A 24,859-nucleotide genomic window follows, 5' to 3' on the forward strand; every position below is an offset into this window, starting at 1 on the left:
GCAGGCGGCGGCGGACGGAACCCTCTCAACGGGCACCACGCTCACGGTGGTGGAGAAGCAGTGGAGGCCGCCTTCGTGGCTTGGCCTGACGTCTCACTGGGGGCGGCGGAACGCGAAGGATGAGCTGATGGCGGGCTTCGTTGTTTCCGGCTACTACACCGCGATCACGATGGCAGTGTTCACCGACCTCGGCTACTACAAGGCAAACTTCGAGATGGCGGAGCCGATGAGCTGGGGCAGCGGAGCCGGCTGCGCGCTGCTGACCGACAAGTGCGTGACGGACGGTGCCACGCTGTACCCTGATATGTTCTGCACCGACTCGAGCGACGCCACTCTGCGGTGCACGTCTGATCGCCAGTCGCTGGGGACCTGCGCAATTTACCAGGACGATAACATCCCACCGGAGTTCCAGTACTTCGCCACCAAGCAGGGCTCCAGGCGAGGGGCCATGATGGAGTACTGCCCCTTCATTGCGCCAATGAATGGCACAGGGTGCATGGATGGCGACGAGGCCATCATGCCTGGGAGCGTTGTTGGCCCGTCCTCGCGCTGCTTGACTGGGGAGAACCTTCGGATGGGCAGTACGGTTGTTGGTGACGTGTGCGTGCAGTTGAGGTGTGGTGAGGGCACGCTAAGTGTGCGGTACAGGGGCAGCGAGGAGTGGCATCCCTGTGCACCGGGACAGACGCTGACGCCCCCGGCGCCATTCACGGCGGGCAGCATAAGATGCCCCTTGTTCAGCGACGTCTGCCTCACCATGTTGAAGCACAGTGATGCGAGCAGCACCGACGTGGAAAGCCACCCGAAACACCTTGCGATGATCAGAAATAACGATGGCAGCGCTCTGGCGGTCACTTCTGCGCCGCCTCTTCTCCTTCTCATTGTGATCGGCACGGTGATTGTCGCACCCTGACCCGCGCCTGTTGCCGACACCGCACCTCCTTTGCTCCATTGGGCCTCTCTTGGAATCCTTTTGCTATAGGAGCTCAGACATTTTCTTTCTTTTTTTTTTTCTATTGTTTCTTTTTTTATTGTTTCTTTTTTTTTTGTTTTGTTTCTTTTTTTTTTTTTTTATTGCTTTGTTTCTTTTTTCTTTTTTGTTTTCTTTTTTTCCTTTTTTTTTTTCATGTTTTTTATTGCTTTGTTTTCTGCCGCGGTGAGCCAAAGTCTTTTCGCCCTCTCCCGGCTACAAGAGTGCCTGTGACTTCTCATTGGCCTCACCGCCCGGCGGAGGACATTATGTAAGGTGTGTGTAGGACGTTTGCTTTGGAAATGACCGGTGCTGAAGTCATGCATCCCCTCTGGCTGTGGTGCATCTGTGTGTTCAGAGGCGTGTTGGCGGAGCGACAGCGCAGGGAACTGACTTCTTCCCCATTTCCCAATATTTTTCTTTTATTATTATTATTATTATTATTATTATTATTATTATTATTATTATTGCGCATTGCGACATCCCGTGAAAACGCGCCGAGGGTTTTGAAAGAAGTCTTTTTTCGGTGATGGCGGAGGCACCTGATAATAGGTTTTTCTTTTTTTCTCTTTTGTGGACGGACACCGAATGAATGTGCGGGTGTTTTACTTCCTTCTTGTTGGGCTCACCGGGGATTTGTCAGCGCTCTGGGGCGGTAGCTGTGTTGTGTTTTTGGAGTGGAGGCGGGTCTTGCCCGATTGCCTGTTATTTTATTTTCTTTTTTTTGTTATGTCTGCTTACGAGATGTTTTGGCTGTGCTTTGTATTTGTAGGGTATGGGACGGTTGCGTAGTTCGTGGGTGGCGCGCGATGCTTTTCGGGAGCTAAACCTTTTTTGGCTTCAACGTGCGTGGCACTTCACCGCGCTTGGCAATTATGCCATTGCGGCTGATTACGTCATTCGCATGCTGAATCGCTGCCCAAGGGATCCTGTGGGTCTTCTGTTGGGCGAAATTGTTGCGAAGTTTACGCAACAGGACGCGTTTTTGGCGAAGTGCCGAGAGGCACAGCGACGTCTGTGTGTGCAGAATAACGTTGGTGATGCATTGCAGCTTGTCTCTGAGGAAACAGCGAGGGAAAAGCTGCGTATGTGGCTGAAAATGGCGAGGGATGCCCCAGCGATTGAGGGGCCTATTGAGGAGCAGATGATTGTTCAGGAGAGTGAGCCATTTACAGATACAAGGAGCTCTGTGCGCATGATGGCGCAGCGTGTATCTACCCTTCCACTTGTCGAGTTGCAGAAGCCAAAACAAAGTGTCTACGGCCGAGGGATTTATGCACTGGATCGTATTAATTCTAGCACGCCTGTAATGCTGGACCAGCCATTTCTTGTGCAGCGGATGCGTGACGACGCGTGTGCGCATTGCTTGGCCACAATCGGTAGGAGTGGTGCATCTGCAGGTGGCGTGCAATGTGCACATTGTGATCGGGAGACTTATTGTAGCGTGGCTTGTCGTGATGCGGCGTGGCGTGAGTATCATGTCTGCGCCTGTGTTTCCCGCAACGAAATGTACGCGTTTTGGGAGGGGTCAATGCGTGAGCGGCTGCTGTCGGATAAGATGGAGGAGTCACGTGCGGCTCTTGCCTGTCTTGCAGTGGCCAAGCTTTGCGTATTGTCTACGGTGCAACAAATGCATCCACTTGCGTTGCCGCGAATTTGTTCGCTGCGTGGGCGTGCGGACTACGATGCTTCCACGGCGCTCAGTGGGGTGGGCGCGCTTGCTGTAACGTTGGCGACGGCGCTCCGTCAGACGCATCTTTACATGGAGGAGTTGTTGTCTCTTTTTGCGATTGTACAGACGAATGAGTTTTTGCTTCCAAGTGGCATGGCTCTCTATCACGGCTATTCCTTTCTCAACCACAGCTGCGAGCCAAACTGTGCCCTGCTGGGGTCGGGCGCAACGAACCGCCGTCTTGTAACGCTGCGGGACGTGCGGGAGGGGGAGCAGCTGTTTATTGATTATAACGCAAGCCTTACAACGCGCGTGTCTTACGCGGACCGACGCGCACTCTGTCAGCAACGGCACTTTGAGTGCTTCTGTCCCAAATGCGTCCGACAGGAGTGAAAGAGAAGTGCTCTCCTTTTTTTTTTCTTTTCTGTTGTTTGTGGTTGGGGTGTGAGGGGCTTCCACCGTGACGGCAGTGAGGGGGATCATGAACGAAGAGAAGGAACAAAAGGGTAGCGGGAAAAAATGGGGAAAAGTTGACGTCAGCGTGGCGAGCATTTGTTGAAATTCATTTTTTTGTCTTCACTACCTGCATTCGCATGCGGCTACTGTAACCGCGATGGCTGCAGCGTATCTCTACGTACATGCGCAAAAATGTCTCTGGCGTGTGAAAAAAGGGGAGTGGTGAGATTTTTTTTGTTTGCTTTTGTGTCACTTGCTTTCTTTCTTGTTTCCATAGCCTTATTTTGTGCGCTGCGCATTTGTTGCCACCGCACTTGACTGTTAGCGTGCAATGCGTCTTTCCGCAGTGGCGCGCTGCGCTCCATCCAGCGGTACACTCAGCAGCCGCCTAACACATTTGGTGCAAAGTGCCGAGGAGCACATTGCATCACGAGGCACCGCTGCGACGGTCCGTGATGACGGTCTCTGGGAGCAGGTGCTGGCCACCGCGCACTGTGCCCGCGCGTTGAAGGAGACGGACACGACTTTGGCCATCGTATTTCGACTTCTACGCTGCGGCTGCTACCCTTCACGCAGCGCTGTGTGGCCGGGGCTCATTCGTGACTTGGCGCCGTATAGCGATATTGAGGCCAACGCCGTTCTCTCCTACCCGGGCGTGCCAGAAGGGCCCGAGAGCCAAAGTGAGGCCGGTCCCTGGCGGTGTGCGAGAGTGCCAGAAGATATTCTTGCGGCGGGGCGTGAGTCGGAGGTGCCGGATATGCCTCCACTGCTGCGTCCTACGCGTGAAACGTTGCTGATGACGGGTGGCGTTGTGCCTTTAAGCGCGCGAATACCGTGCAGTGATGGCGGAGCACTCAGCGTTTTGCTGGAGTCGTTTTGCAGTGTGTGTGAGGCTTCACATGGTGGCGACGGTGACGGTGAGATGACTGTTAATTTTTTTCAGGATGTGACGGCTGCTGTTGTGTCTGCAATGCAGCCCATCACCGCGACGATTGTTCTGACGGAGTCGAGTCCACTGGCGAGGGCACTGGTGAGATTTTTTCGACTGCTTTTTAACTTCTCCGCGCGGCAGTCGGGAGGGCAGCTGCATCTCGCGGAGAACTTTGCGAAGGGGCTGACAAAATTGTTACCGGAGAACGCCCTTGGAGCGAGAATGGTGTTGCTGTTTCTCGCCGAACATCACGCAGAGTACGGTGACGAAATGGTGCACATCCCGCTGGTCCGCATTGCTGCGGGGGCCATTTGGCGGCAATACGAGAAGCATGAAAGTTTTTCTTGTCTTCGACAAATACAACATGTCAACGACGCGGTGGATGTCACGCTGCAGCGGAACGCAAACAATGGAAATCCACTCGCGCTAGATGACTCGGACGAGGCGGCACTTCGGTTGTTGCTATCTCTTGCGTTGCTTCGGGTCATGCGTGTGGAGGCTGTATCCCCTGATGTTTTCTTACGCGATGCCGTTGACATTGTGGATCGTTCTCCCATGACGCTTTCTATAGAGTACGAGCTGATTGTAGCCAAGGTGGAGCTGCTGGATTTGTTCCTGGACGACGAGTCTAGCTCCAGTGCCATTTATGATGATCTGCTGCATTCTTTGCGTGCCATTGTGGAGCTTCGCCCGCGAGACGGCGTGGACGGCGACACATCTGCCGTCCCTGACGCGACGCACTACTCAATTAAAGAGGATGAGGAGGAAGTGAGGGAGTTAGCACGCCAACAGTTTCAAGAAGCTCATCGGCTTGTTTTGACGGTCTTTGCCCGCTCCCAATTGGATGAGCGTCTAAACCAGGCGTACACTGTCCTGGTCACGCACAAGTATCATGGCCTTGTGATCACCAGGGACGTGGCGAATCCGCTTTTAGATGCCCTCAGCCGTCGTGGAGATTGCCGTGTTTTCAACATTGTTGATTTGTGTGTTTTATATAGCGGGAGCCACATTGACTACGACACCCTCACGTACCTTTTTAGAGCTTGTCGTGTGGCCGGTGACTTTTACCGCGCCCGCACTCTTTACCAGTTACTACGAGAAATGATACCGGGGTTTCTGCTGCGGGCACCGGAGGCTATCAAGGACGCCTTGCAGGAGCTGAAGATACTACAACCAGAACCGGCTCATTTATTTCCTGCATCTCTGGCGGTAGATGGCGATGAGGCGGCTGCGGCTGTGAATTATGAGGGCGTCGTGGATGACGAGGCGTTGACCGCACGCCAACGGGGACCTATTCGAGAGTTGCCGACAAAACGTACCCACACGCCTTCTTGATTCGTTGATTTTTTCAGTTTATTCCTTTTTTTGTGCAATTTTGCATGCCTTGTGTGTGGGATATATATTACACACGTCAATACGTAAGAATGTGCTTTTTTTATTATATATTTTCTTTGTTTCTTTGCGTGTGTATGCATCCGGGATGATGACTACACGATGCAATAAAAAAACAACAAAAAAACAAAAAGGAAAGGAAAAGGGCGGTGTTGGTGGTGGGTGGGGTAAAGAAACCCGGCCGCATCAAATTATATACACGCATTGTGTTTCTCTCTGTGTGAGTGAAGGAGAGAAAAAACGGGAAGAGTCCAAAAAGGAAGGAAAACACGAGGGGCACGCAAAAAACGCACATCGATCCAATAATAACAAACAAGCAACCACCGGAGGAGGGAGGGAAGGGGCAAATATCACATGAGCGACGACCCGAATGGAACACGTTGGTCGAATTCCGAGAATAATATCGGCAAATCGATGCTGAGGCGCTCCGGCTGGACGGAGGGCAGCGGCCTGGGGAAGAACCAGGAGGGCGTGACGAGCCACATCAAGACACGGCGGAAGGATGGCGTGATGGGAGTTGGCTACGAGGGCGGCGTGCAGGAAGCATGGAGCGCGCAGTCGGTGGGGTTTGCCGATGTGCTCTCACGAATAAAGAATGCCGTCGCCGCGGGATCCTCCGACTGCGGGGAAGGGAGGGATGCCGATGAGGACAATGAAAACCCTGGCCCGAGTGGTGGGCGGCATGTCTGCATGTATTCCAAACGGCACGCGCTAAAAACGGAGCTGCTGCGGTCGAAGAATGGGGTGTTGTCGTCGGAGATTCTTGGCAGCGCCAGCTCCTCTCGCAAGCGGACGCGTAATGGTGACAACGAGAGCGAGGAGGATGCCGCCCTCTTATCGACACTCCGGTCCCCTTTGTTGCAGCGCGTGATGGTCCGCGTGCCGAGGCACGAGCCGAAGGCGTTAACGAAGGAAGACACGAATGAGATTGAAACGGTCCGCATCACAAAGCCGCAGCCGCGACCGCCGAAGTGCACCGATACGCCATTTCTTGCAACAACCGAGTAGCCTGCGGGGGGTGATGGGTGAGTTGTGGTTAACAATAATTTGCCGTCGGGCCGCCAAGCTGCGGGATTTACGGTGAGAACAACAACAACAAAGAAGTGCAAATTGAAACAGAAGTGCAGATAAGGACTTGGCGAAACCGAAACAAATATTTATGGTCATCTCATAATTAAGAGTATACTGGCCAACTCTTCTTCGCCCAAAAAATTTTTTTTTGCGCGTTTTTTGCTTCCCATTTCGTGCTGCTACTTTTATTTATTATCATCGTTTTCTTTCTTTTTTTTTTTTTTTTTTTCTTGCACGTTCCACTTTTTACTCATTAGCCGCAGGTTTTTTTCTGTGCTTTAAAAGAGAAGAAAGAAAAGGGGAAGAAGGTGAAGCGGGAATTCTGTTTCTTCTTGTATTTTATTTGAATTGATATATACAATCCATACGTACACACGCATACGGTTACACGTATTTTATAGACTTTTAGGCGGTGGTAAAGAATACTGCGATAGATATTTTTGTTGCAATTAACGAGGTGATTTCTGAAGGTCCGCCACACACTTTTTCTCTATTCAATACACATCCACACACACCCTTTTTGCAGCTGCAGCAGGAGGGGAGGCAGTGAAGGGGTTTCTCCTTCTTTTTTTTTTTTTGTGTTTGTGTCTGCCTGTTTTGGGCGTTTGAAATGACGGAGAAGGTGCGTGTTGCGGCCCGCATTCGGCCGTTGCCAACTGCCGGTAGTGTGCTTGCCGTTGCGCCGCTCGACGAGAGAAGAGTCTGCGTTTCTAATCGCCGTGTCTACCACGTGGACCGTGTGTACGGCCGCCATGACTCAACTGAGTTGATCTTCTTTGAAAGTGTTGTGGCGCTCGTGGATCGATTTCTTGCTGGCTACAACGCGACGGTCCTCGCCTATGGGCAGACGGGCACGGGGAAGACATATACAATGGACGGCCTTACCCCGCTTGTGGTGCGGTACATCGTGGAGAACATGTCAAACTCCACTTCAAAACTTAGTTTTCAGTGTATTGAGGTCTACGGTGAGACGCTGCGTGATCTCCTTACAGACGACCCCGTTGGCTCGACGAAACATCTGCAGCTGCATGAGAGCGACGGCAGCGGCAGCGGCGGTGGCGGTGGCGGGGTAGTGGTGGTTGGCGCCGCTCGTGTGAAGGCCCGCAGCATAGCGGAGGTTCAGGACATCATCAACCATGGCGCCCGCATGCGTACGACGGGCGCGACGAATATGAGTGAGCACTCATCGCGTAGCCATAGCATTTTTACGATCTTTAATCATGAGCGGCAGTCCAAATTGAATCTTGTTGACTTGGCCGGGTCGGAGCGGAACAAAAAGACACAAAACGTGGGTCAGCGCTTCCGTGAGAGCATTGCCATCAACGGCGGTTTGTTGGCTCTTGGGAACGTTATTCGGGCGCTTAGTCGAAATCATTTCCAGTCCCCTGAAAGCCCTCGTCATGTGCCGTACCGCAGCAGTAAACTGACACGTCTTTTACGGGATTCACTTGGTGGGAACAGCACGACACTCCTCATTGCCTGCGTCGCCTCGGATGCGTCAAACAGCGACGAGACGACGCGTACGTTACAGTACGCTGCCTTTGCCATGCATATCCTAAACGAGCCATTGCCGCAGTTTGATGATCAGGCGGCAGCGGCGGAAGTTGTGAGAAACGCGGACGCCGGCCACGACCAGGAATCCTTGGCGAGGAAGAATGCCGATGATATTTCCTCAGAAGCCGCAGCGGAGGTGGGGCGACTGCGGCAACGAGTTGCGGGGCTTGAGGAACAGGTGCAACGGTGCCGCGACGAGCTTAAGAATGATGAGGCGGTCTTTGCGCAGCAGATCAAAGACATGCGATTACTGCTGGAGGAAAATGAGTCACTGAGGAGACGGGTAGCATTTCTTGAGGGTCGTCCTACCGCCACACCGCGATCAACGCCAGATATGAGGCAGGCTAACTGGCAAAAACAACAAAAACACCAAGAGCAGCAGCAGCAGCAACAGCAGTGGAATTCAGTGCCGATTCCGCCCAATGTGAACTACGTCCAGGACACTCTGCAGCTTTACGGCATAATTCCCCGACAGAATGACCAAAGTTTCTTCTCACATCCTTCGTCCCAACCGCGTCCCGCTGTTTGGGGAGAAGAAAGGGCAGTGCAAAACCACGAGAGACACCCACCAAGCGACTCTTTGAAGAGGCCCATTATTGCGGCAAGATGGGGTGGGGCTGCTGCAGCGGTGAATGCGGCGGGCGAATGCACTCACGTCAACAAAATTGAGGGTGGCTGGGGCGATGGCGGTCAGCAGTTGACGGCGAGGGAGGAACAACTTGGCTTATTGGCGAAGGAGGCACTTTACTATCAAAACAGTAATAGTGAGTTACGCCGCCGCCTTCGCACGGTGCTTGCGATGTATGAGGCACAGCAGCACGAGGCGGCCATGTTACGTTTAGAAGTGAAGCAGATTCACGACTTACTCGATGGACCACCTCACTCTTAGCGGTTGTTGCTGATTCATTACAGGTCTGTTGTAATTGCCTGATGCCGCCTTTGTAAGGTTGCAATGGAAAGAAGTTATCTCTCTCTCCCTCTCCCTCCTTTTTTTTTTTTTTTATGTCATTTCTCTGTATAAATTATATTCTTTTTTTTTTGTCTGATCGACGTGTTCCTTTTTTTTTTTTTTTTCCCTTTTGCTCAATGAAGGTGTTTTTTATTTATTTTTTTGTATTTTTTCCCCCTTTTTTTTTGCGTGTGCCGTTGTTCAGGCATCATGGAAGAGGCGGGAGGCGGTAGGCCCACGGGTCCATCCGCGACGAAACGGAATGATGCCACGCTGTCGGTACCGCGTGGTGCCGGCATCACACTAGTGGAGTCGCTGCGGCGCCGGCAGGTGCAGGCGGAGTTGCAGCTGCGTGAAACGGAGGATCGATTTCGCCGTGACTGTGCCAGGCAGGAGCAGGAGTTGGATCTGCTGCGTATTGAGAATAGTAAGTACAAGGCAAAAATCGAAGAGTTGCGCATGGCACAGACGGCGCCGCGGGAAACATCGATGTACACGTTTGTTCGCGGCAGGGAGTCCAACCTGCTTAGAGCATCCTCGCATAAGTACTGCATGGCGCGCGAGGCGGTTGAAAAGGCCCGAGAGGTATTAAGTGAAATCAAGGCGAGGGTCGTTGCTTTGCGACAGCGCATTCACGACATGCAGCGACAATGTGGCAATGCTCGCTCGCGTGCGGATTATTCCAACAGACAATCACGTCGCAGCTGCATTGAAATTGAGCTGCAGACGCGGGCCTCGCGTTTACAACTCCGTGGGCTTGAAGCCCATGTTGAGTTTGAGACGGATCGGCGGTCGGGTATCATCGAAGAGGTGAAGGCCCTGCGGAGAGATATTGACGTGCTGCTGACGGCGCAGAGACGCGGTGACGAAATCTTCCAGGATCGCGAGAATGAGATGCTGGAAATTATGAAGGAAACTTCCTTTCTTATTGAAGTGTGCAACGTTCTCTCTGAGGAGCGCGATGCTTATCGGCAGCAACTACTAGAACTTCAGCGGGCATCCGAGGCAGATCACGAGGCCTATGAAAATGCATTTAGCGATCTAGTTGGGGTAGAGGAGCGTGATAAGGTGGTGAAGACGAAACTGCGTGAAGGCGTCGCCAAACTGGAGGATGAATTGCGGAATGTCACCCGGGAGCGAGAGGCTGCGGAGCGTCTCGTACGCGAGGATGAAGCCGCCAGTCGCGCGATCAGACATGGAGAAAATGGGAACGATGATGACAGTGAGCCAGAGAACAATGATCTTTCGCGCCAGGTGGCGGAGTTCGAACGTTACATTGGTCGGCTTGCGGAAATGGCCGGCTCTGAGAGTCTTCCCGACATAGAGCGTTACATATGTGAGGGTGGGGAGGAGCGGTTTCAGCTGTACTCTTTGCTCCACCGCACGCAGGATGACTTGGCAGCTCTTGAACAGGAGAAGGAGGCGCTCCAGGAGGCGCGGTGGATTGCGACAGAAGGCTCGGAGGTCGAACACCGCGCTCGTGAGGAGCTGGAGGAGCTGCAGGCAAAACTGCGTCAGATACAAATCGATACTCTTGACCACGAGCAGCAGGCGGAGTGTGTGAGGACACAAATTGATGCCAGCCTACCGGACGTGCAGTCCATCTTTGACGCGCTGGGATGCGATGATAGCATGATCATCGCTCAGCACGGCGTGTCGGTACTCTCCCGCGGCACGGTGAAGCTTTTCCTTGCCTCTATTGAGCAGCGGCTGGAGGAGTACATGGCAGCCTGGATGCAGCGACAGCAACCGTCGCACGTTCTATCTCCAAATGTGGGTTATAACGCGTCGGGCTTTGGAATCACGGCACAAATGGAGACATCAAAGACGATGCCAGCAGCGTCGCCACATGTGCTTCCGTCCACGAACGAACCGGAGGCGATGGAACACGAAAAGGGTGTCACGGGAGAGTTACTTCGCAGTGAATGGGCGCATGTGTTGGTGAAGGGGCAAGTAGAGAATGGGGGTATAGACGTCAATGATGCAGGGGGCCACACGTGACATCAAACTGTCGGTTTAGAGATCAGTAAATGAAATTTGAAAATACACGCACACACACACACACAAAAAAAAAAAAAAAAAAAAAAAGGAAGGAGACGGGCGCAAATTAAGAAATTTGCGTGAGAACCGTGAGCGAAAAGGAGACAACTTTTCCGCCCTTTTCCCCACCCACACACTCCACTCGAATGAGAAGCAAACAGAAGTAAGGAAACATATAACAAAAAAAGCACAGAAGTTAAATATGGGGCTCCATTTTTTCTTTTCTACTTTTTTTATGCGTTCCTTGTAGGGGGCTGAGGAAGTAGTATGGGGCGTTGTTTTTTTTTTTTTTAGTTGGTTGTATCCACACATTTATTTGGGAATTTCTCTCAGTTTTGCCCCAAATGTGTAATGCGCGTATTGTGTCTAACACACAAACGCACATGAATATATGTGCCCTACACTTGTTTCTTTTTTTTTTTTTTTTTTTTAGTGGTCTGGTGTATGCGTGTGCAGGCGAATGGCAAGTCTTTTGTATTTTTCTTTTATTTTTATGAGGTCGGGTGGGGACGTGTGAGTCTGCGGCCCCTTTCGATTTGCAAATCATTTAGAGAAGTTTCTGTGAGAGAGATGTATTTGCATTTTTATTTGCCCCCGGTCATGTAATGGCGTCAGTATATATGCGTGTAATATACATATGTATATAGAATATATCTATATTATGCACGCGACAAGCATATTTCCGTTCCTTTTTCTTTTTGCACTTTGTTTCTTTGGCCCTTTCCGTCTCTTTTTAATGAGGGTATTTTCTTTTACAGTGCTGCTGCATTTTTTGTTGGTGTGTGTGTGTGTGTGTGTGTGTGTGTGTGTGTGTGTGTGTGCCCTTGTCTCTTTATCTCTCTCGGCGTTTTTTTCTTGTGTGTGGCGCGATCCATGTAGACGGTAGTCGTGCTATCATTCTCGTCTCCGTTGTGTGTGTCTGTGCCGCATATGACGGAGGGCGAGTCACCAAAGTGGAAGTCGTCTCTGCTCCAGAAACGTCTGGTGACTCGCAGGGCATTTTGCAACGAAGCATCGCAATGCGCCGCGTCCATCCTGAGCTCCGAAGCGGCTCGCGTGGATGGTCAACTTTGCGATGACGTTCGCGCCGTGTTGGCCGGCAACGCAGTTTACATCCGCCGTTTTGTATGTGAGGAGGCTGACATGCGGCTTTACGAGAGGCTGAGGGCGGAGTTGGTGGCCGCGACGGGGGCGAACATGTCACGCGACGGCGGACGCATCGATTGGAGCCGTCATGAAATATTTGAGAACCCGACAGGAATCAGCGCGATGTTTAACGAAATAATAGAAATGCTGGCGGAGTACTTTGATTTGGACGTGTACGCCACGCGACTGAATTATTACCGCGACGGGCATCAGTGGAAGCCGCAGCATCACGACAGCCACGCGTATGGAGGCACCTCCACCCACGCCGGCGAGAGGTTGCGCGAGGACTTTACGGTGGGCATCACACTTGGGGCGACGCGCAGTCTTCTCTTCGTGCACGAGGCCTCTGGCCACCAGTTCGACTTCCCGCAGCGCAACGGTGACTGCTTTGCCTTTACAAGTGAAGTAAACAACGCATTTACGCACGGGGTACCGCGTGTTAACACGCCGATTGGCGATCGTTTCAGCATCATCGCGTGGGGACGGCGTCGTACGATGAATGAACGTAACAGCGATCGAGCGGTGACTTCTTTTGAAGGCAACGATCTCCGATCCGTCGATGACGCCATACGGGCTGCCCATCAACTTGTCTCCCGCGCTTCTGCATCCACAAGGCCAACGGTGACACCAACACTGTCGACGAGGATGGAGAGGAACGACGGGAACAGCCATAGAAATGAGAGCAGCGCTGGAAGCAGCGTGCCCGCGAAGAAAAAGAAGAAGAATCGACTTCAGTGAGTGGTCGAGGGAAGAAAAGATACGCGCATCATAATGAAGATAAAAGGAACAGCAAGAAAAGCAATGAGTGAGTTTACCTTAACGTATGCGTGTATGTGTGTGTGTGTGTGGGAGATCCACACGGTGTTATCCTCAAATAATATGTAAATAAAAATATTACGTGTAAACCATAGAGCGAATGAGTCAAATGAGTTTTATTGTCGCGTTTGCTTCTACAAGTGTAAGTTTCCTCGTGGAATACCATGTGTTCTCGGGTATCTCGACGCATTTATGCGTTTTGAATTATCTTGTACTTTTTAAGAACTTTTTTTTTTTTTTTTTCTGGTACCGTGTGGATAAAGAGTGCGGTAAACCGTACCGTAAGAGGAGAAGATTATATATATTTTAAATAAAACAACAATGACTGACCTGCGTATGACTGAGCGCCCGGGCTTTACTGGGAAACTTAATGGGAAAATCCTGGAGCGCGTCCGATTCCTGGCAGGAGAGCTGCAGATACCTGACCTCGAGTCGAAGTTCCCCCACTTGAAAGTGACGGACGGCTCATGGCGCCCACCGCTTCCGGGTGATGATGTCAACTTGGCTGCCTACATTGACCACACGCAGCTTAAGCAGGAGGCGCCAAAGGCAGACATTGTGAAGCTCTGTGAGGAGGCGAAGCAGTACAAATTTTATGCGGTTTGTGTGAACAGTTCTCGCGTGAAGCTTTGCGTGGAGAAGCTGCGTGGCACAGGCATCAAGACTGGCGCATCATGTGGCTTTCCCCTTGGGGCATGCAGTACCGCAACGAAAGTAGCGGAGGCGAAGACGATGGTGCAGGAAGGCGCGGAGGATATGGATATGGTGCTGAACGTTGGTGCGCTGAAGGACAAGGACTACCGTTATGTCCTGGAAGACATTAAGGCAGTCCTTGCCGTGTGCCCACCGCACGTGACGACAAAAGTTATCTTTGAAACGTGCCTCTTGACGGAGGAGGAGATTATTGACTGTGCCATCATCTCTGTTGTGGCGGGCGCGAGTTTTGTAAAGACATCCACTGGGTTTAACAGCGGTGGTGGGGCCACACCGGAGGCCATTGATGTCATGCTCGCCGTTGTTGGCAAGGCCGCGAAGGTGAAGGCGAGTGGTGGTGTGCGGGATCGGTTCACAGCCTTGCAGTACGTGAAGGCAGGTGTTTCCCGCCTAGGCACAAGTAGCAGCATCGCCATCGTCACGTGCAAGTGAGGGCAAATCGCGAGTTTCCAGCCGGCGGCACCCGCAGCGGCAAAACAAAGTGCGGGGGAGGGGTGCAGCATCTGGCATGGACTTAGGCGGGGTGATGACGACAGAGGAAAAAAGAAAAAAAGGGAGCAAAGCCATAAAATAGAAATGGATACATAAACGGAGCCAGGGCTTTAGTTTAAGTTTCCACTGGGGGCGAAAAGGGCGGGTTTGGTGCAGACCAACGGGGTGAAAGAACAAAAATAGGGGGCGAAGGAAAAAAGACGATGGGATTTGGATGTCTGGAAGAGTGTTGCTGTACGTACACGTTCTGCCGGGGAGAGAGGAAAAAAAGAAAAAAAAAAAAAAAAACCGTTTATTTGCATTATTTGCAACTCTGCTGTGTCTTTTCTTTTTTTATTTTTATTTTTTAATGTGATGCATTTTTCTTGGCCTTGCTCACGGCCTCCCTCGCAATCATCGTAGCCATTCATAATTAGACCCACAGACATTGGCGATATTCACACACGGACCTCTTCTCCAGAGCAGGCAGGGAGGTGGTAAGGGGGGTGGCACGTGTATTCGATGCAAAAAAAAAAAAAAAAAAAAAAAAAAGAAAAACAAACAAACAAACAAAAAAGAAACTTGTCTTTGGAGCGTCTTTGCAGAGGAAAAATCACAAATCCTTTATTCCCAGTGAAAACAGCGGCATTTTTTATCTGGTGACAAGATGCGCGTTCACCGCGGAGTGAGGGACGTGAAGCGCGATGGTGACGACCGGAGGGACTTTGTGCGGTATGACGACGAGGAAAATGTTGGCAGCCGCCCTCACTCCTCACCCATAGCGCAGTGGGCAGACTGGAGCCAACAGTTTTTTTCGAGTCTCACTGCGAGCACCTGCCGCCATTCTTCTGGATCCTCAGAGGTGACAGAACCACGCGCGAAACTGGCGGTTACAGAACGTGAATTAGTGCGCACCAGAGAGTTGCTACTGCAATATAAGCAGTATGTGGAGAAGCGATTGCTGCGGCACATTCAGAAACTGGAGGAGGAATGTGCCCAACGCGGTAAGTTTTGCGAACGTCTGAAGCGCGACAATGCGTTGCTTTTGGAAGAGATGGATCGGTATCGTGTGTCAGGGGCATCGACGGCGGGGACTTTTTGTTCCAATGGATTGAAGCGTCAACACCACCCATCACCGCCGGGGAATGCGCGTCAAGCTTCATTGTTTTCTTATCCCACACCACTTTTCCCACCACTGCCGTTGCCAGAGCGTGAGGACTCAACAAAAGGTGTGCTAGAAATGCTTCGAAGTCGTGAGTCAACACTCCTCCAGCAGCTTCATGAGGAACGGACTGAACGTGAGCGGCTGGAGTCGGAACATGCTGAGGCGATGCGGAGTTTGCAGGAAAAAGTGGCAGAGCTTGAGGAGAAGAGGCGTGTGGGTATTGATGCGACCACCATTCAGAATCTCCGTGAGGTCCTTGCACGACGGGACGACGAAATCCGTCAGCTACGGAAGTTGCATGGCTTTTCCATCGTGGAACCGCTTGAGGAAGATGAATCTCAGGGCGTAGAAGACAGTGCCGTGGCGGAATTGAAGCAGGCGGCGAGAGATGCGTTTGAGTTTGTGGCTGCAATGAATGCAACGGCCACGAATAAAATTGAAACACATACACTTCCATTAGCATCCGAAACGGGCATCCATTTCAAGGATGTGGAGGAGTTGTGGAAGGAAACCATCTGCGCCATCGCGTCTTTTTCGGATGGTACATCCAAGTTATCGCATCAGCCATTGCTTTTGCAGGCTGTTGCAAAGTCGGTACGTTGTGCCATGGAGGCAGAACATAACCAAATGGCTCTTTTTTTGCGGCAACTACTTTATGAAATTGAAGAGATGCACAAATTTATTGAGCGAGAGCGGCGTGAGCGGGATTTGGAGCGGCAGGTGGCTGCACATCGTCTGTGCGAGGTGGAGGAAGAGAGCACGGCGTTGGTGCAGCGGTTACAGCGGGAGCTTAGCGAGACGGCGCAGCGCGCCTCATCGTGGGTGGCACTAGACGAGCCGGTTGTGCGGCAAAGGAGGGAAAAAAGCTCAACAGCAAGCGGCATGCAGAGGTGTGATGTGGCCACACAAACAATGCCGTCCGTTCAACTGTCGGGTTTGCTAACCGGTGGAACGAGTAGCTTTCCTGTGGCCCAAAACGGTGCGTACAAACCACTTTCAGATGATTTGGGGCATCTCCTGCATGAAATGGAGGCTCTTGAGAGGGACAACAATGAGAAGTCCGCAATTATCGCCAAACTGCGACAGCAGCGAGAGCGTTTTTTGGGTAGCGTGGATGCGGAACTTGCACTGAGTTTCCCTGAAAGAACGGCTTTGGCAACTTCCTTCCCTCAGTACTTGCTTGAGTGAGAAAAGGCTCTTTTTTTCCTTTCTGGTGCTGGGGCGTGATAGGGGGGCAGAATGTGATGTGTAAATGTGTTTTTTATATTTCAGTGTGATTATTATTATTATTTTCTCTTTTAAGATCTTTTTCTTTGTTTTTTTTTTTTTTTTTGGTTTGCCACGAATTAAACGGAAACGCACATCTTCTCCAAAAAAAAAAAAAAAATGGGCAGGGCTACAAGCCACCAGCTCTTGTCTGCTTTTTGTTACGGTGAGCCTTCGCCGTAGTGCCGCCAGAAGCTTCTAATTTCTGTTTTTTTAGGGGGTACCGGGTGCATTATGTTCTTTACGGTGACTTCTTTCGATCGTGGAACGCCGCCTTTGCACGAATTGTCGACATCGAGGTGCCGTGGTTTTGGGCGCATGAGTCACTCGCCATCGAGAGTCGCGGCTGCTGCCGAGGAGTTGGTAACAATACCAAGGACGCATTTTTTTTTTTTTTTGTAATACCATGACAGTGTAGCGAAAATGTGCAGCCTCTTGCGATATTTTACACGCCGCACCCAAAGAGGGGAAGGATGCGTTTGCCTGAATGTTTCCCTGCCGAAGATGGTGCCCCGCATATCCTCTTGAGTTACAAGGGCTGAGATTCGCCAACTCATATGCGTTGTGTGCCGCACAGGCGGCGGTGAGGCGTGTAGAAGTGTCCCGACGAGCATGCGAATGCTTTGGCCAGCGACAAGGTGGGCGCCTTTTCTGGTGATTTTTCTCTCTGTTATTCCTTTGGGAAGACGAAAAAATCTGTGGTAGCTGCAATGGATGCGATGTACTTTTTATCTGCCGCACCTGCAGACCCCGCGAGAGTTCTACTTTGAGATAACTAAGCGTCAATGGATGTTTTTTTATCTTTATTTCTGCGTTTTCCCTCACGGTGGAATGACGTGTATTTCTTTTTTTTTTGTGTGTGTATGGCCACTGTTTTGTGAGTGACATTTTTTTTTTTCTTTTGGCTGCAAGCAAAAGGGAGGGGGAGAGCCCATACAAGGCGTGAGTGGTGCTCGACACTTCCGCCCACCTCACACACGTGCCTATTTATAGAGGGAAGGGCATCGACGTGTGCGGGTGTCTTTTTTTTGTGTGCGAGATATTTGTTTGTTACTATTGTTATTTGTTTCTGTCACCCAAATTGTTGATGGCGACCCCTGTGGACCCGACGGATGATCGGTCGCGACGGCAACGTCCGCGTCCGGCGCACTCCCCGGCAATGATGTCCACCACCACCACCACCACCACCGACGATTTGGCAAGCGGCACGGAGGAGAGCGCCAGTTCGTTGCTGCGTCACGATCCGCAGCTGGCGGCCGTGCTGGGTGGACTGCCCAGTTCATCTAAGGAGCTCTTGCGGCGCATTGAGCGACAAAAGGACGAAATTCGTCTTTTGCAGGAGGAGAATACGCGGCTGCGAGCGAGGGAAGTTGAAGTTTCCGCGTTGACTCTCCGTCTGCAGCAGCAATTTGGGGCGACGCAGTCACAGGTGGACCGTCTCAAGTCACAGATACGTATGGAGCTCATGAACCCCATCACGGAAGAGGAGTACAGGGCGATTGATTCCCTTGAGGAGGGGAAGCGGGATCTGCTGGACACAGTGAAGCTTGGTATTTATCACCAGCTTGGTTCAATGCGGGCTGCGAAGGACGCGGCAATGCAGAGGGCGACGGAGATGTCGACAGAGACGACACGACTTACACGTGAGAACAAAGAGCTTCAGCAAAGGCTCAAAGAACTGGAGGCGGTCGTGGAGGCGGAACGTCAGTCCTTCCGACGTCAGCTGCAAGAAGTGGAGCAGCGCGGCAGCAGTGTGGTGGAGCTCGAGGGGAAGGTTCGGGAATTAGAGTCAAGACTGAAGAATGCCTACATGGACCAGGAGCAGTTTCTCACGGCCAAGTTGAATGCATCTGTCAAGACGGAGGAGGCCACACGACTTGGAGTGCGGCTTCGTGAGGCGGAAATGGAGGCGGAGCGATACAAAACAAGTGCCGAATGCTCGGAGCAGAAGCTTGACATACTCAAGTCGGAGTATTATGAGTTGAAGCTAAAAAACAGCCAGCGGGTGATGGAGCTTGAAGCGTGCCTCAGAGGAGCGGAGGAGAAATTGAAGACTCTTGCTGACCTTGAGCTCGAGTCCGAACTGTTTGTCTCGAACTTGGCGATGCAGTCCGGCGGGCAAGTGTCACTTACCGCTGCTTCACTTTCTGCGGCGGCGGGAGGTGATGGGGCACCCTCGGCGCCTTCCGCCACCGACGCCTTGAGTAACTATGAGAGCTGGCTTGCCTTACCGCGTTCACGCAAGTTGGCACATACGCTTACCGTAACGAAACGTTGTCTGCAATTAGAGAATCGTCTCGCTGCCATACAGCACGACGTGGAATTTAAAGACAAGCAGATTGCACGGCTGCAGGCTTCCCTAGATATGGCGCGGGAGGCGTTGAACAACTCCAACAGTCCCTTTGCCATGGTGGAGCGCTCTGTGGAGCGACTCACGAATGAAAACGAGGAACTCCACAACAGGACTGTGATCCTGTCGGAGGAAAACACACTACTGCGCCAGCGACTAGAGCAGCGCACCGCTGATGTGCGAGTTCTTTGTCGTCATCGCAAGGAGCTCCTGCGCATTCAGCGCGTTTTGCGGCGTCTTGGTATAGAGGGGCAGGTATCAGATCCCGCAGCTGCGCCGCGTTCACAGGGACTTCAGCAATCCCTGCGGCCGTTGTCGTCGTCACAACAGCAACAACAGGATGTGGAGGACACGAAGGATCCACGATCTATCAGTGCACGCTCTATTGTGGCGCGACAGGATCCGACAGTTGAGTCGCTTTCTTCCCTATTTCGTCAACATGCAGAGGAGCCACTGCAAACAGTAACAGAAACCGAAACAGCTGCGGCCACGGAGGAGAAACAAAAACAAGCGCAACAACGATCTCATGATGCGGAGGAATCTTTGAGCGGTGTATTTATACCACGACCCATTCAAATAATATCTTGATTGCAGCATTACTTCTTTTTTTTTTTTTTCCTTTACAAGCTATGAAAAATTGTGGGTGGAGGAAAAAGAAAGTCGTTTTTGCAGTTTTTATTGGCTTGCTTTGCGATTTTTATTTGCATTTGACCCATTTTTTTATTTTATTTTATTAAAATTATTATTATTATTTTTACTTATTTTTATTTTTGGGTCAACTGCTGTAGCGGGCGCTTTCCCGAGAGATGGATGAATCGAATTGCAATTTTTTTGTTCGATTGCCCTTCTTTACTCATTGCAAGTAGTCACTCCTTTGATTTACAAACAAACAAACAAAAAAAAAGTACGTGCTTCAGTAGATGGCGTGCTTGATTGTCACTTCAGCATCGTTCTTTAGATCCACCGGCAAATCATGCAATGCTGAGAAAATAATTTTAGCGTCTCCGACGTCCAAAGACGTTAGTGCAACACGAGAAGAAGCGAATGCACGGAACACGCAGGGCGACTGACGACTTCATGATGCGATCAATCGAGGCATTTGTATGACCGTGACGATGAGTTACACCTCCGTGCCCCCAGCCACCTACAACAGGCACGGGACTGGCTCGCTCCTTCCCTCCACAGCCCTCTCCGCCGCCTTCTCCCTCCCTGTCTCTCTGTGCCACGGTGCACCACCTCGCCTCCTCTGTCGTGCCGGAGTGTGCTTTCCCGGGCTGTGGCTGGCCACTGTTTGCCCCCTTGTTTCCTATGGGGGTCTGCCGTGCATGTGATGCGTCCCGATCGTCTTTATCCTAACAAAGCGTCTGACTCCTTTGCGTGAGGTGCACTCTGTACCCGTCTCTGATGGCATTGCCACCCCCATTTTTTACTATCGCGCAGCCTCCGGAGGGGAGTCTTGCCGAGTTGCGGAGAACGACACACTCCTGCTGGCGGAGGCGGACCACACGCCACTGCGACCGAAAGCCATTGATATCCCGCGGCATTTGGAAGGGTGTGTGCCAACAGCTGGGCGCAAAATGATTGTGCGGTACACAACTGTGGAGTGCAAAGAGGACTGCGACGGATTTGCGTCGTGCTCGACTGCTGCTTTTGCCCTGCGCGTGCCTGTTTGTGTAGATGCCATTTTATTTCTCTTGTGTGTTTGTTCTATTCTTGTCTTGTGCGCACTTTCGCTGTGCATGCAGGAATAGTTTTGAACGCTAGAAACAAGCTACTCACAATGCTTCGCCAGCTTTGCTGCGCGCTGCTCCTGTTGCTGTGCACCGGTGGCGGCCTCGTCATTGCGGTGCCGCACCATTGCGTGTTTGATCGCCTGCCACGGAACGTTGGCGAGGTGACGGGCGGGGAGGAGCCGGCCAGTCCTGTCACTGTGTCCGTGGGCAGTGACTGGGCGCCCCTCCGAATCAAGGTGTTTGCGGATGACCTGGAGGGGTTGGGGGGATTCTGCACCAGGGCCGGGGAGCATATAAACATGTTTTTTGGCAAGGAGATGGTCTGCCAGGAGGAGGACATTCTGACGGAGGAGAAGGTGGACATTCTCGAGAACGTGATTCTTTCCGAGGCGGCGAAGATGCACGGCGAGCGTCTGCTGGTGCGGCCGCTGGATGGCCCGCTGGTCGTGCCGAGGTTCCGTGAGGGCAGTGTTTGCGGGAAGTTTCCTGTGCCGGAGGAGCACCACACGGATGGGGTGCCCGATGCGGACATGGTGCTGTACGCGACTGCTGTTCCGACGTTCAAGCCGACCTTTGCGTGGGCGATGCCGTGCGCGACGTTGGGCCCGCGAGGGCGTCCTGTTGTTGGCGTCATCAACTACAACCCGCGCCACATCGAGAACACGTCGCAGCACATCCGCGTGGCTGTGCACGAGATGGCGCACGCCCTCGGTTTCATTGTGACGGACATGGAGGGGCAGGCGCTGGTGAAGCGGGAGGTGGGTGTGCGTGGGAGGAGCAGTGTCCACGTTGTGAATTCCCGGAATACGCTGGAGCAGGCAAGGCACCACTACGGCTGCGAGTCAGCGCCGGGCATGGAGCTGGAGTTTGCGCCGCCAACGCGGAATCCGGCGGCGCCAGGAGGAAGAGGAAGGGGTGCTGGGCCAGGAGAATGGAGAGAAAGAGGAGGAGGAAGGATTTTGCCAGATCTGCCAGGAGGAAGAGCAGGAAGAATTTTTCCAGGAGAAAGGAGAGAAAGAGGAGGAGAAAGAATTTTGCCAGATCTGCCAGGAGGAAGAGGAGGAGGAAGAGGAGCTGCTGAGCTACCAGCGGAGCCAGTGAGGAGAAGAGAGAGAGAACGTATGCTCAGGCTGCGTGCGGCCCAACATATTTCCGCATCAACGCAGGCGGCGGCGGACGGAACCCTCTCAACGGGCACCACGCTCACGGTGGTGGAGAAGCAGTGGAGGCCGCCTTCGTGGCTTGGCCTGATGTCTCACTGGGGGCGGCGGAACGCGAAGGATGAGCTGATGGCGGGCTTCGTTGTTTCCGGCTACTACACCGCGATCACGATGGCACTGTTCACCGACCTCGGCTACTACAAGGCAAACTTCGAGATGGCGGAGCCGATGAGCTGGGGCAGCGGAGCCGGCTGCGCGCTGCTGACCGACAAGTGCGTGACGGACGGTGCCACGCTGTACCCTGATATGTTCTGCACCGACTCGAGCGACGCCACTCTGCGGTGCACGTCTGATCGCCAGTCGCTGGGGACCTGCGCAATTTACCAGGACGATAACATCCCACCGGAGTTCCAGTACTTCGCCACCAAGCAGGGCTCCAGGCGAGGGGCCATGATGGAGTACTGCCCCTTCATTGCGCCAATGAATGGCACAGGGTGCATGGATGGCGACGAGGCCATCATGCCTGGGAGCGTTGTTGGCCCGTCCTCGCGCTGCTTGACTGGGGAGAACCTTCGGATGGGCAGTACGGTTGTTGGTGACGTGTGCGTGCAGTTGAGGTGTGGTGAGGGCACGCTAAGTGTGCGGTACAGGGGCAGCGAGGAGTGGCATCCCTGTGCACCGGGACAGACGCTGACGCCCCCGGCGCCATTCACGGCGGGCAGCATAAGATGCCCCTTGTTCAGCGACGTCTGCCTCACCATGTTGAAGCACAGTGATGCGAGCAGCGCTTTGGCGGTCACTTCTGCGCCGCTTCTTCTCCTCATTGTGATCGGCACGGTGATTGTCGCACCCTGACCCGTACCTGTTGCCGACACCGCACCTCCCCTGCTCCATTGGGCCTCTCTTGGAATCCTTTTGCTATAGGAGCTCAGACATTTTTTTCATGTTTTTTTCTATTGTTTTTTTTTTTTTTTATGTTTTTTATTGCTTTGTTTTCTGCCGCGGTGAGCCAAAGTCTTTTCGCCCTCTCCCGGCTACAAGAGTGCCTGTGACTTCTCATTGGCCTCACCGCCCGGCGGAGGACATTATGTAAGGTGTGTGTAGGACGTTTGCTTTGGAAATGACCGGTGCTGAAGTCATGCATCCCCTCTGGCTGTGGTGCATCTGTGTGTTCAGAGGCGTGTTGGCGGAGCGACAGCGCAGGGAACTGACTTCTTCCCCATTTCCCAATGTTTTTCTTTTATTATTATTATTATTATTATTATTATTATTATTATTATTATTATTATTATTATTATTATTATTATTATTATTGCGCATTGCGACATCCCGTGAAAACGCGCCGAGGGTTTGAAAGAAGTCTTTTTTCGGTGATGGCGGAGGCACCTGATAATAGGTTTTTCTTTTTTTCTCTTTTGTGGACGGGCACCGAATGAATGTGCGGGTGTTTTACTTCCTTCTTGTTGGGCTCACTGGGGATGTGTCAGCGCTCTGGGGCGGTAGCTGTGTTGTGTTTTTGGAGTGGAGGCGGGTCTTGCCCGATTGCCTGTTTCTTCTTTTTGTTGCCTCTCTTGTTGCTTAGGATGTTTTACTCGGCTGCCCTCTCGCGGGATGGACCGGCCGTTCGTTTTTTCTTGCCCCACTGCCACCAGCACCTCTGCGGTGTGAGTGCCGCCTCCGATGCTGACGGCCAGCGAAAACACAGGCGCCGTGCTTGCAACGATCACTTCGCCTGCACCTGTGCTGCCCCAGATCCCACGGCCATTGCGCGGAGGGGAAGGAGTGCTGTGCGCGCGTGAGTGGAGCGTGCTCCGTGGGTGAGGCGGCGGCCGTATATCATCATTTCTGTGCCGTGACTGTCTCAATCGGGCCCGCAAGAGCAGCACCGACGGCGTGAAACGCACAGGGCGGCTGACAACTTCATGATGCGATCAATCGAGGCATTTGTATGACCGTGACGATGAGTTACATCTCCGTGCACCCAGCCACCCACAACAGGCACGGGACTGGCTCGCTCCTTCCCTCCACAGCCCTCTCCGCCGCCTTCTCCCTCTCTGTCTCTCTGTGCCACGGTGCACCACCTCGCCTCCTCTGTCGTGCCGGAGTGTGCTTCCCCGGGCTGTGGCTGGCCACTGTTTGCCCCCTTGTTTCCTATGGGGGTCTGCCGTGCATGTGATGCGTCCCGATCGTCTTTATCCTAACAAAGCGTCTGACTCCTTTGCGTGAGGTGCACTCTGTACCCGTCTCTGATGGCATTGCCACCCCCATTTTTTACTATCGCGCAGCCTCCGGAGGGGAGTCTTGCCGAGTTGCGGAGAACGACACACTCCTGCTGGCGGAGGCGGACCACACGCCACTGCGACCGAAAGCCATTGATATCCCGCGGCATTTGGAAGGGTGTGTGCCAACAGCTGGGCGCAAAATGATTGTGCGGTACACAACTGTGGAGTGCAAAGAGGACCGCGACGGATTTGCGTCGTGCTCAACTGTTGCTTTTGCCCTGCGCGTGCCTGTTTGTGTAGATGCCATTTTATTTCTCTTGTGTGTTTGTTCTATTCTTGTCTTGTGCGCACTTTCGCTGTGCATGCAGGAATAGTTTTGAACGCTAGAAACAAGCTACTCACAATGCTTCGCCAGCTCCGCCAGCTTTGCTGCGCGCTGCTCCTGTTGCTGTGCACCGGTGGCGGCCTCGTCATTGCGGTGCCGCACCATTGCGTGTTTGATCGCCTGCCACGGAACGTTGGCGAGGTGACGGGCGGGGAGGAGCCGGCCAGTCCTGTCACTGTGTCCGTGGGCAGTGACTGGGCGCCCCTCCGAATCAAGGTGTTTGCGGATGACCTGGAGGGGTTGGGGGGATTCTGCACCAGGGCCGGGGAGCATATAAACATGTTTTTTGGCAAGGAGATGGTCTGCCAGGAGGAGGACATTCTGACGGAGGAGAAGGTGGACATTCTCGAGAACGTGATTCTTTCCGAGGCGGCGAAGATGCACAGCGAGCTTCCA

The 24,859-nt window shown here is 52.7% G+C and overlaps 12 protein-coding genes and 4 non-coding genes across 16 annotated transcripts, besides 29 other annotated features; all 16 read left to right on the top strand.

Annotated features, from left to right (window-relative positions):
- Tc00.1047053507559.10 (surface protease GP63, putative) lies at positions 1-913 on the top strand (the record flags this gene model as incomplete). The annotated part of the gene is made up of 1 exon (XM_806271.1): positions 1-913. A coding segment is annotated over one exon (913 nt), but the record flags the coding sequence as incomplete, so codon positions are not given.
- Positions 1-2,747: a sequence feature (heterozygous, Esmeraldo-like haplotype).
- Positions 994-1,135: a sequence feature (T-rich).
- Positions 1,393-1,439: a microsatellite.
- On the top strand, positions 1,746-3,035 carry Tc00.1047053507559.20 (uncharacterized protein; the record flags this gene model as incomplete). Its single annotated transcript, XM_806272.1, has 1 exon — positions 1,746-3,035. One exon carries the CDS (start codon positions 1,746-1,748, stop codon positions 3,033-3,035), a length of 1,290 nt encoding a protein of 429 aa, XP_811365.1.
- Positions 2,748-3,074: a sequence feature (areas merged during assembly that could not be assigned to a particular haplotype. This can correspond to areas where the two haplotypes were merged or to regions with more than two copies in the genome that were merged during assembly.).
- Positions 3,075-9,058: a sequence feature (heterozygous, Esmeraldo-like haplotype).
- Tc00.1047053507559.30 (uncharacterized protein) lies at positions 3,430-5,364 on the top strand (the record flags this gene model as incomplete). Its single annotated transcript, XM_806273.1, has 1 exon — positions 3,430-5,364. One exon carries the CDS (start codon positions 3,430-3,432, stop codon positions 5,362-5,364), a length of 1,935 nt encoding a protein of 644 aa, XP_811366.1.
- Tc00.1047053507559.40 (uncharacterized protein) lies at positions 5,776-6,429 on the top strand (the record flags this gene model as incomplete). The annotated part of the gene is made up of 1 exon (XM_806274.1): positions 5,776-6,429. One exon carries the CDS (start codon positions 5,776-5,778, stop codon positions 6,427-6,429), a length of 654 nt encoding a protein of 217 aa, XP_811367.1.
- Positions 6,694-6,724: a microsatellite.
- Tc00.1047053507559.50 (kinesin, putative) lies at positions 7,103-8,935 on the top strand (the record flags this gene model as incomplete). Its single annotated transcript, XM_806275.1, has 1 exon — positions 7,103-8,935. One exon carries the CDS (start codon positions 7,103-7,105, stop codon positions 8,933-8,935), a length of 1,833 nt encoding a protein of 610 aa, XP_811368.1.
- Positions 8,421-8,443: a microsatellite.
- Positions 9,034-9,182: a sequence feature (T-rich).
- Positions 9,059-9,099: a sequence feature (areas merged during assembly that could not be assigned to a particular haplotype. This can correspond to areas where the two haplotypes were merged or to regions with more than two copies in the genome that were merged during assembly.).
- Positions 9,100-9,118: a sequence feature (areas merged during assembly that could not be assigned to a particular haplotype. This can correspond to areas where the two haplotypes were merged or to regions with more than two copies in the genome that were merged during assembly.).
- Positions 9,119-20,757: a sequence feature (heterozygous, Esmeraldo-like haplotype).
- On the top strand, positions 9,206-10,996 carry Tc00.1047053507559.60 (uncharacterized protein; the record flags this gene model as incomplete). Its single annotated transcript, XM_806276.1, has 1 exon — positions 9,206-10,996. One exon carries the CDS (start codon positions 9,206-9,208, stop codon positions 10,994-10,996), a length of 1,791 nt encoding a protein of 596 aa, XP_811369.1.
- Positions 11,061-11,083: a microsatellite.
- Positions 11,443-11,466: a microsatellite.
- Positions 11,814-11,856: a microsatellite.
- On the top strand, positions 11,966-12,919 carry Tc00.1047053507559.70 (uncharacterized protein; the record flags this gene model as incomplete). The annotated part of the gene is made up of 1 exon (XM_806277.1): positions 11,966-12,919. One exon carries the CDS (start codon positions 11,966-11,968, stop codon positions 12,917-12,919), a length of 954 nt encoding a protein of 317 aa, XP_811370.1.
- Positions 13,003-13,029: a microsatellite.
- Positions 13,292-13,313: a sequence feature (AT_rich).
- Positions 13,319-14,143, top strand: Tc00.1047053507559.80 (deoxyribose-phosphate aldolase, putative; the record flags this gene model as incomplete). Its single annotated transcript, XM_806278.1, has 1 exon — positions 13,319-14,143. The coding sequence occupies one exon, from the start codon at positions 13,319-13,321 to the stop codon at positions 14,141-14,143; it is 825 nt and encodes a 274-aa protein (XP_811371.1).
- Positions 14,467-14,491: a microsatellite.
- Positions 14,532-14,554: a sequence feature (AT_rich).
- Positions 14,709-14,763: a microsatellite.
- Tc00.1047053507559.90 (uncharacterized protein) lies at positions 14,850-16,535 on the top strand (the record flags this gene model as incomplete). The annotated part of the gene is made up of 1 exon (XM_806279.1): positions 14,850-16,535. One exon carries the CDS (start codon positions 14,850-14,852, stop codon positions 16,533-16,535), a length of 1,686 nt encoding a protein of 561 aa, XP_811372.1.
- Positions 16,654-16,680: a microsatellite.
- Tc00.1047053507559.100 (uncharacterized protein) lies at positions 17,701-19,551 on the top strand (the record flags this gene model as incomplete). Its single annotated transcript, XM_806280.1, has 1 exon — positions 17,701-19,551. One exon carries the CDS (start codon positions 17,701-17,703, stop codon positions 19,549-19,551), a length of 1,851 nt encoding a protein of 616 aa, XP_811373.1.
- Positions 17,780-17,802: a microsatellite.
- Positions 19,684-19,732: a microsatellite.
- Positions 20,041-20,127, top strand: Tc00.1047053507559.105. Its single transcript, XR_008255455.1, has one exon. It is a non-coding gene; the product is annotated as a C/D small nucleolar RNA (snoRNA), TB6C1C3 (small nucleolar RNA).
- Positions 20,744-22,711, top strand: Tc00.1047053507559.110 (surface protease GP63, putative; the record flags this gene model as incomplete). Its single annotated transcript, XM_806281.1, has 1 exon — positions 20,744-22,711. One exon carries the CDS (start codon positions 20,744-20,746, stop codon positions 22,709-22,711), a length of 1,968 nt encoding a protein of 655 aa, XP_811374.1.
- Positions 20,758-21,609: a sequence feature (areas not merged during assembly with more than two copies in the genome that could not be assigned to a particular haplotype).
- Positions 21,595-21,651: a sequence feature (GA-rich).
- Positions 21,610-22,404: a sequence feature (haploid, Esmeraldo-like haplotype).
- Positions 21,745-21,770: a microsatellite.
- Positions 22,405-24,859: a sequence feature (areas not merged during assembly with more than two copies in the genome that could not be assigned to a particular haplotype).
- Positions 22,792-22,839: a sequence feature (T-rich).
- Positions 23,097-23,170: a microsatellite.
- On the top strand, positions 23,543-23,612 carry Tc00.1047053507559.130. The gene has a single exon (XR_008255456.1). It is a non-coding gene; the product is annotated as an H/ACA snoRNA, TC6C1H1 (small nucleolar RNA).
- Positions 23,662-23,738, top strand: Tc00.1047053507559.140. Its single transcript, XR_008255457.1, has one exon. It is a non-coding gene; the product is annotated as an H/ACA snoRNA, TC6C1H2 (small nucleolar RNA).
- Positions 23,779-23,865, top strand: Tc00.1047053507559.150. The gene has a single exon (XR_008255458.1). It is a non-coding gene; the product is annotated as a C/D small nucleolar RNA (snoRNA), TB6C1C3 (small nucleolar RNA).
- On the top strand, positions 24,482-24,859 carry Tc00.1047053507559.120 (surface protease GP63, putative; the record flags this gene model as incomplete). Its single annotated transcript, XM_806282.1, has 1 exon — positions 24,482-24,859. A coding segment is annotated over one exon (378 nt), but the record flags the coding sequence as incomplete, so codon positions are not given.

The sequence above is a fragment of the Trypanosoma cruzi genome (genome assembly GCF_000209065.1).
Source record: "Trypanosoma cruzi strain CL Brener chromosome Unknown tcruzi_1047053507559, whole genome shotgun sequence".
Lineage (NCBI taxonomy): Eukaryota > Euglenozoa > Kinetoplastea > Trypanosomatida > Trypanosomatidae > Trypanosoma > Trypanosoma cruzi.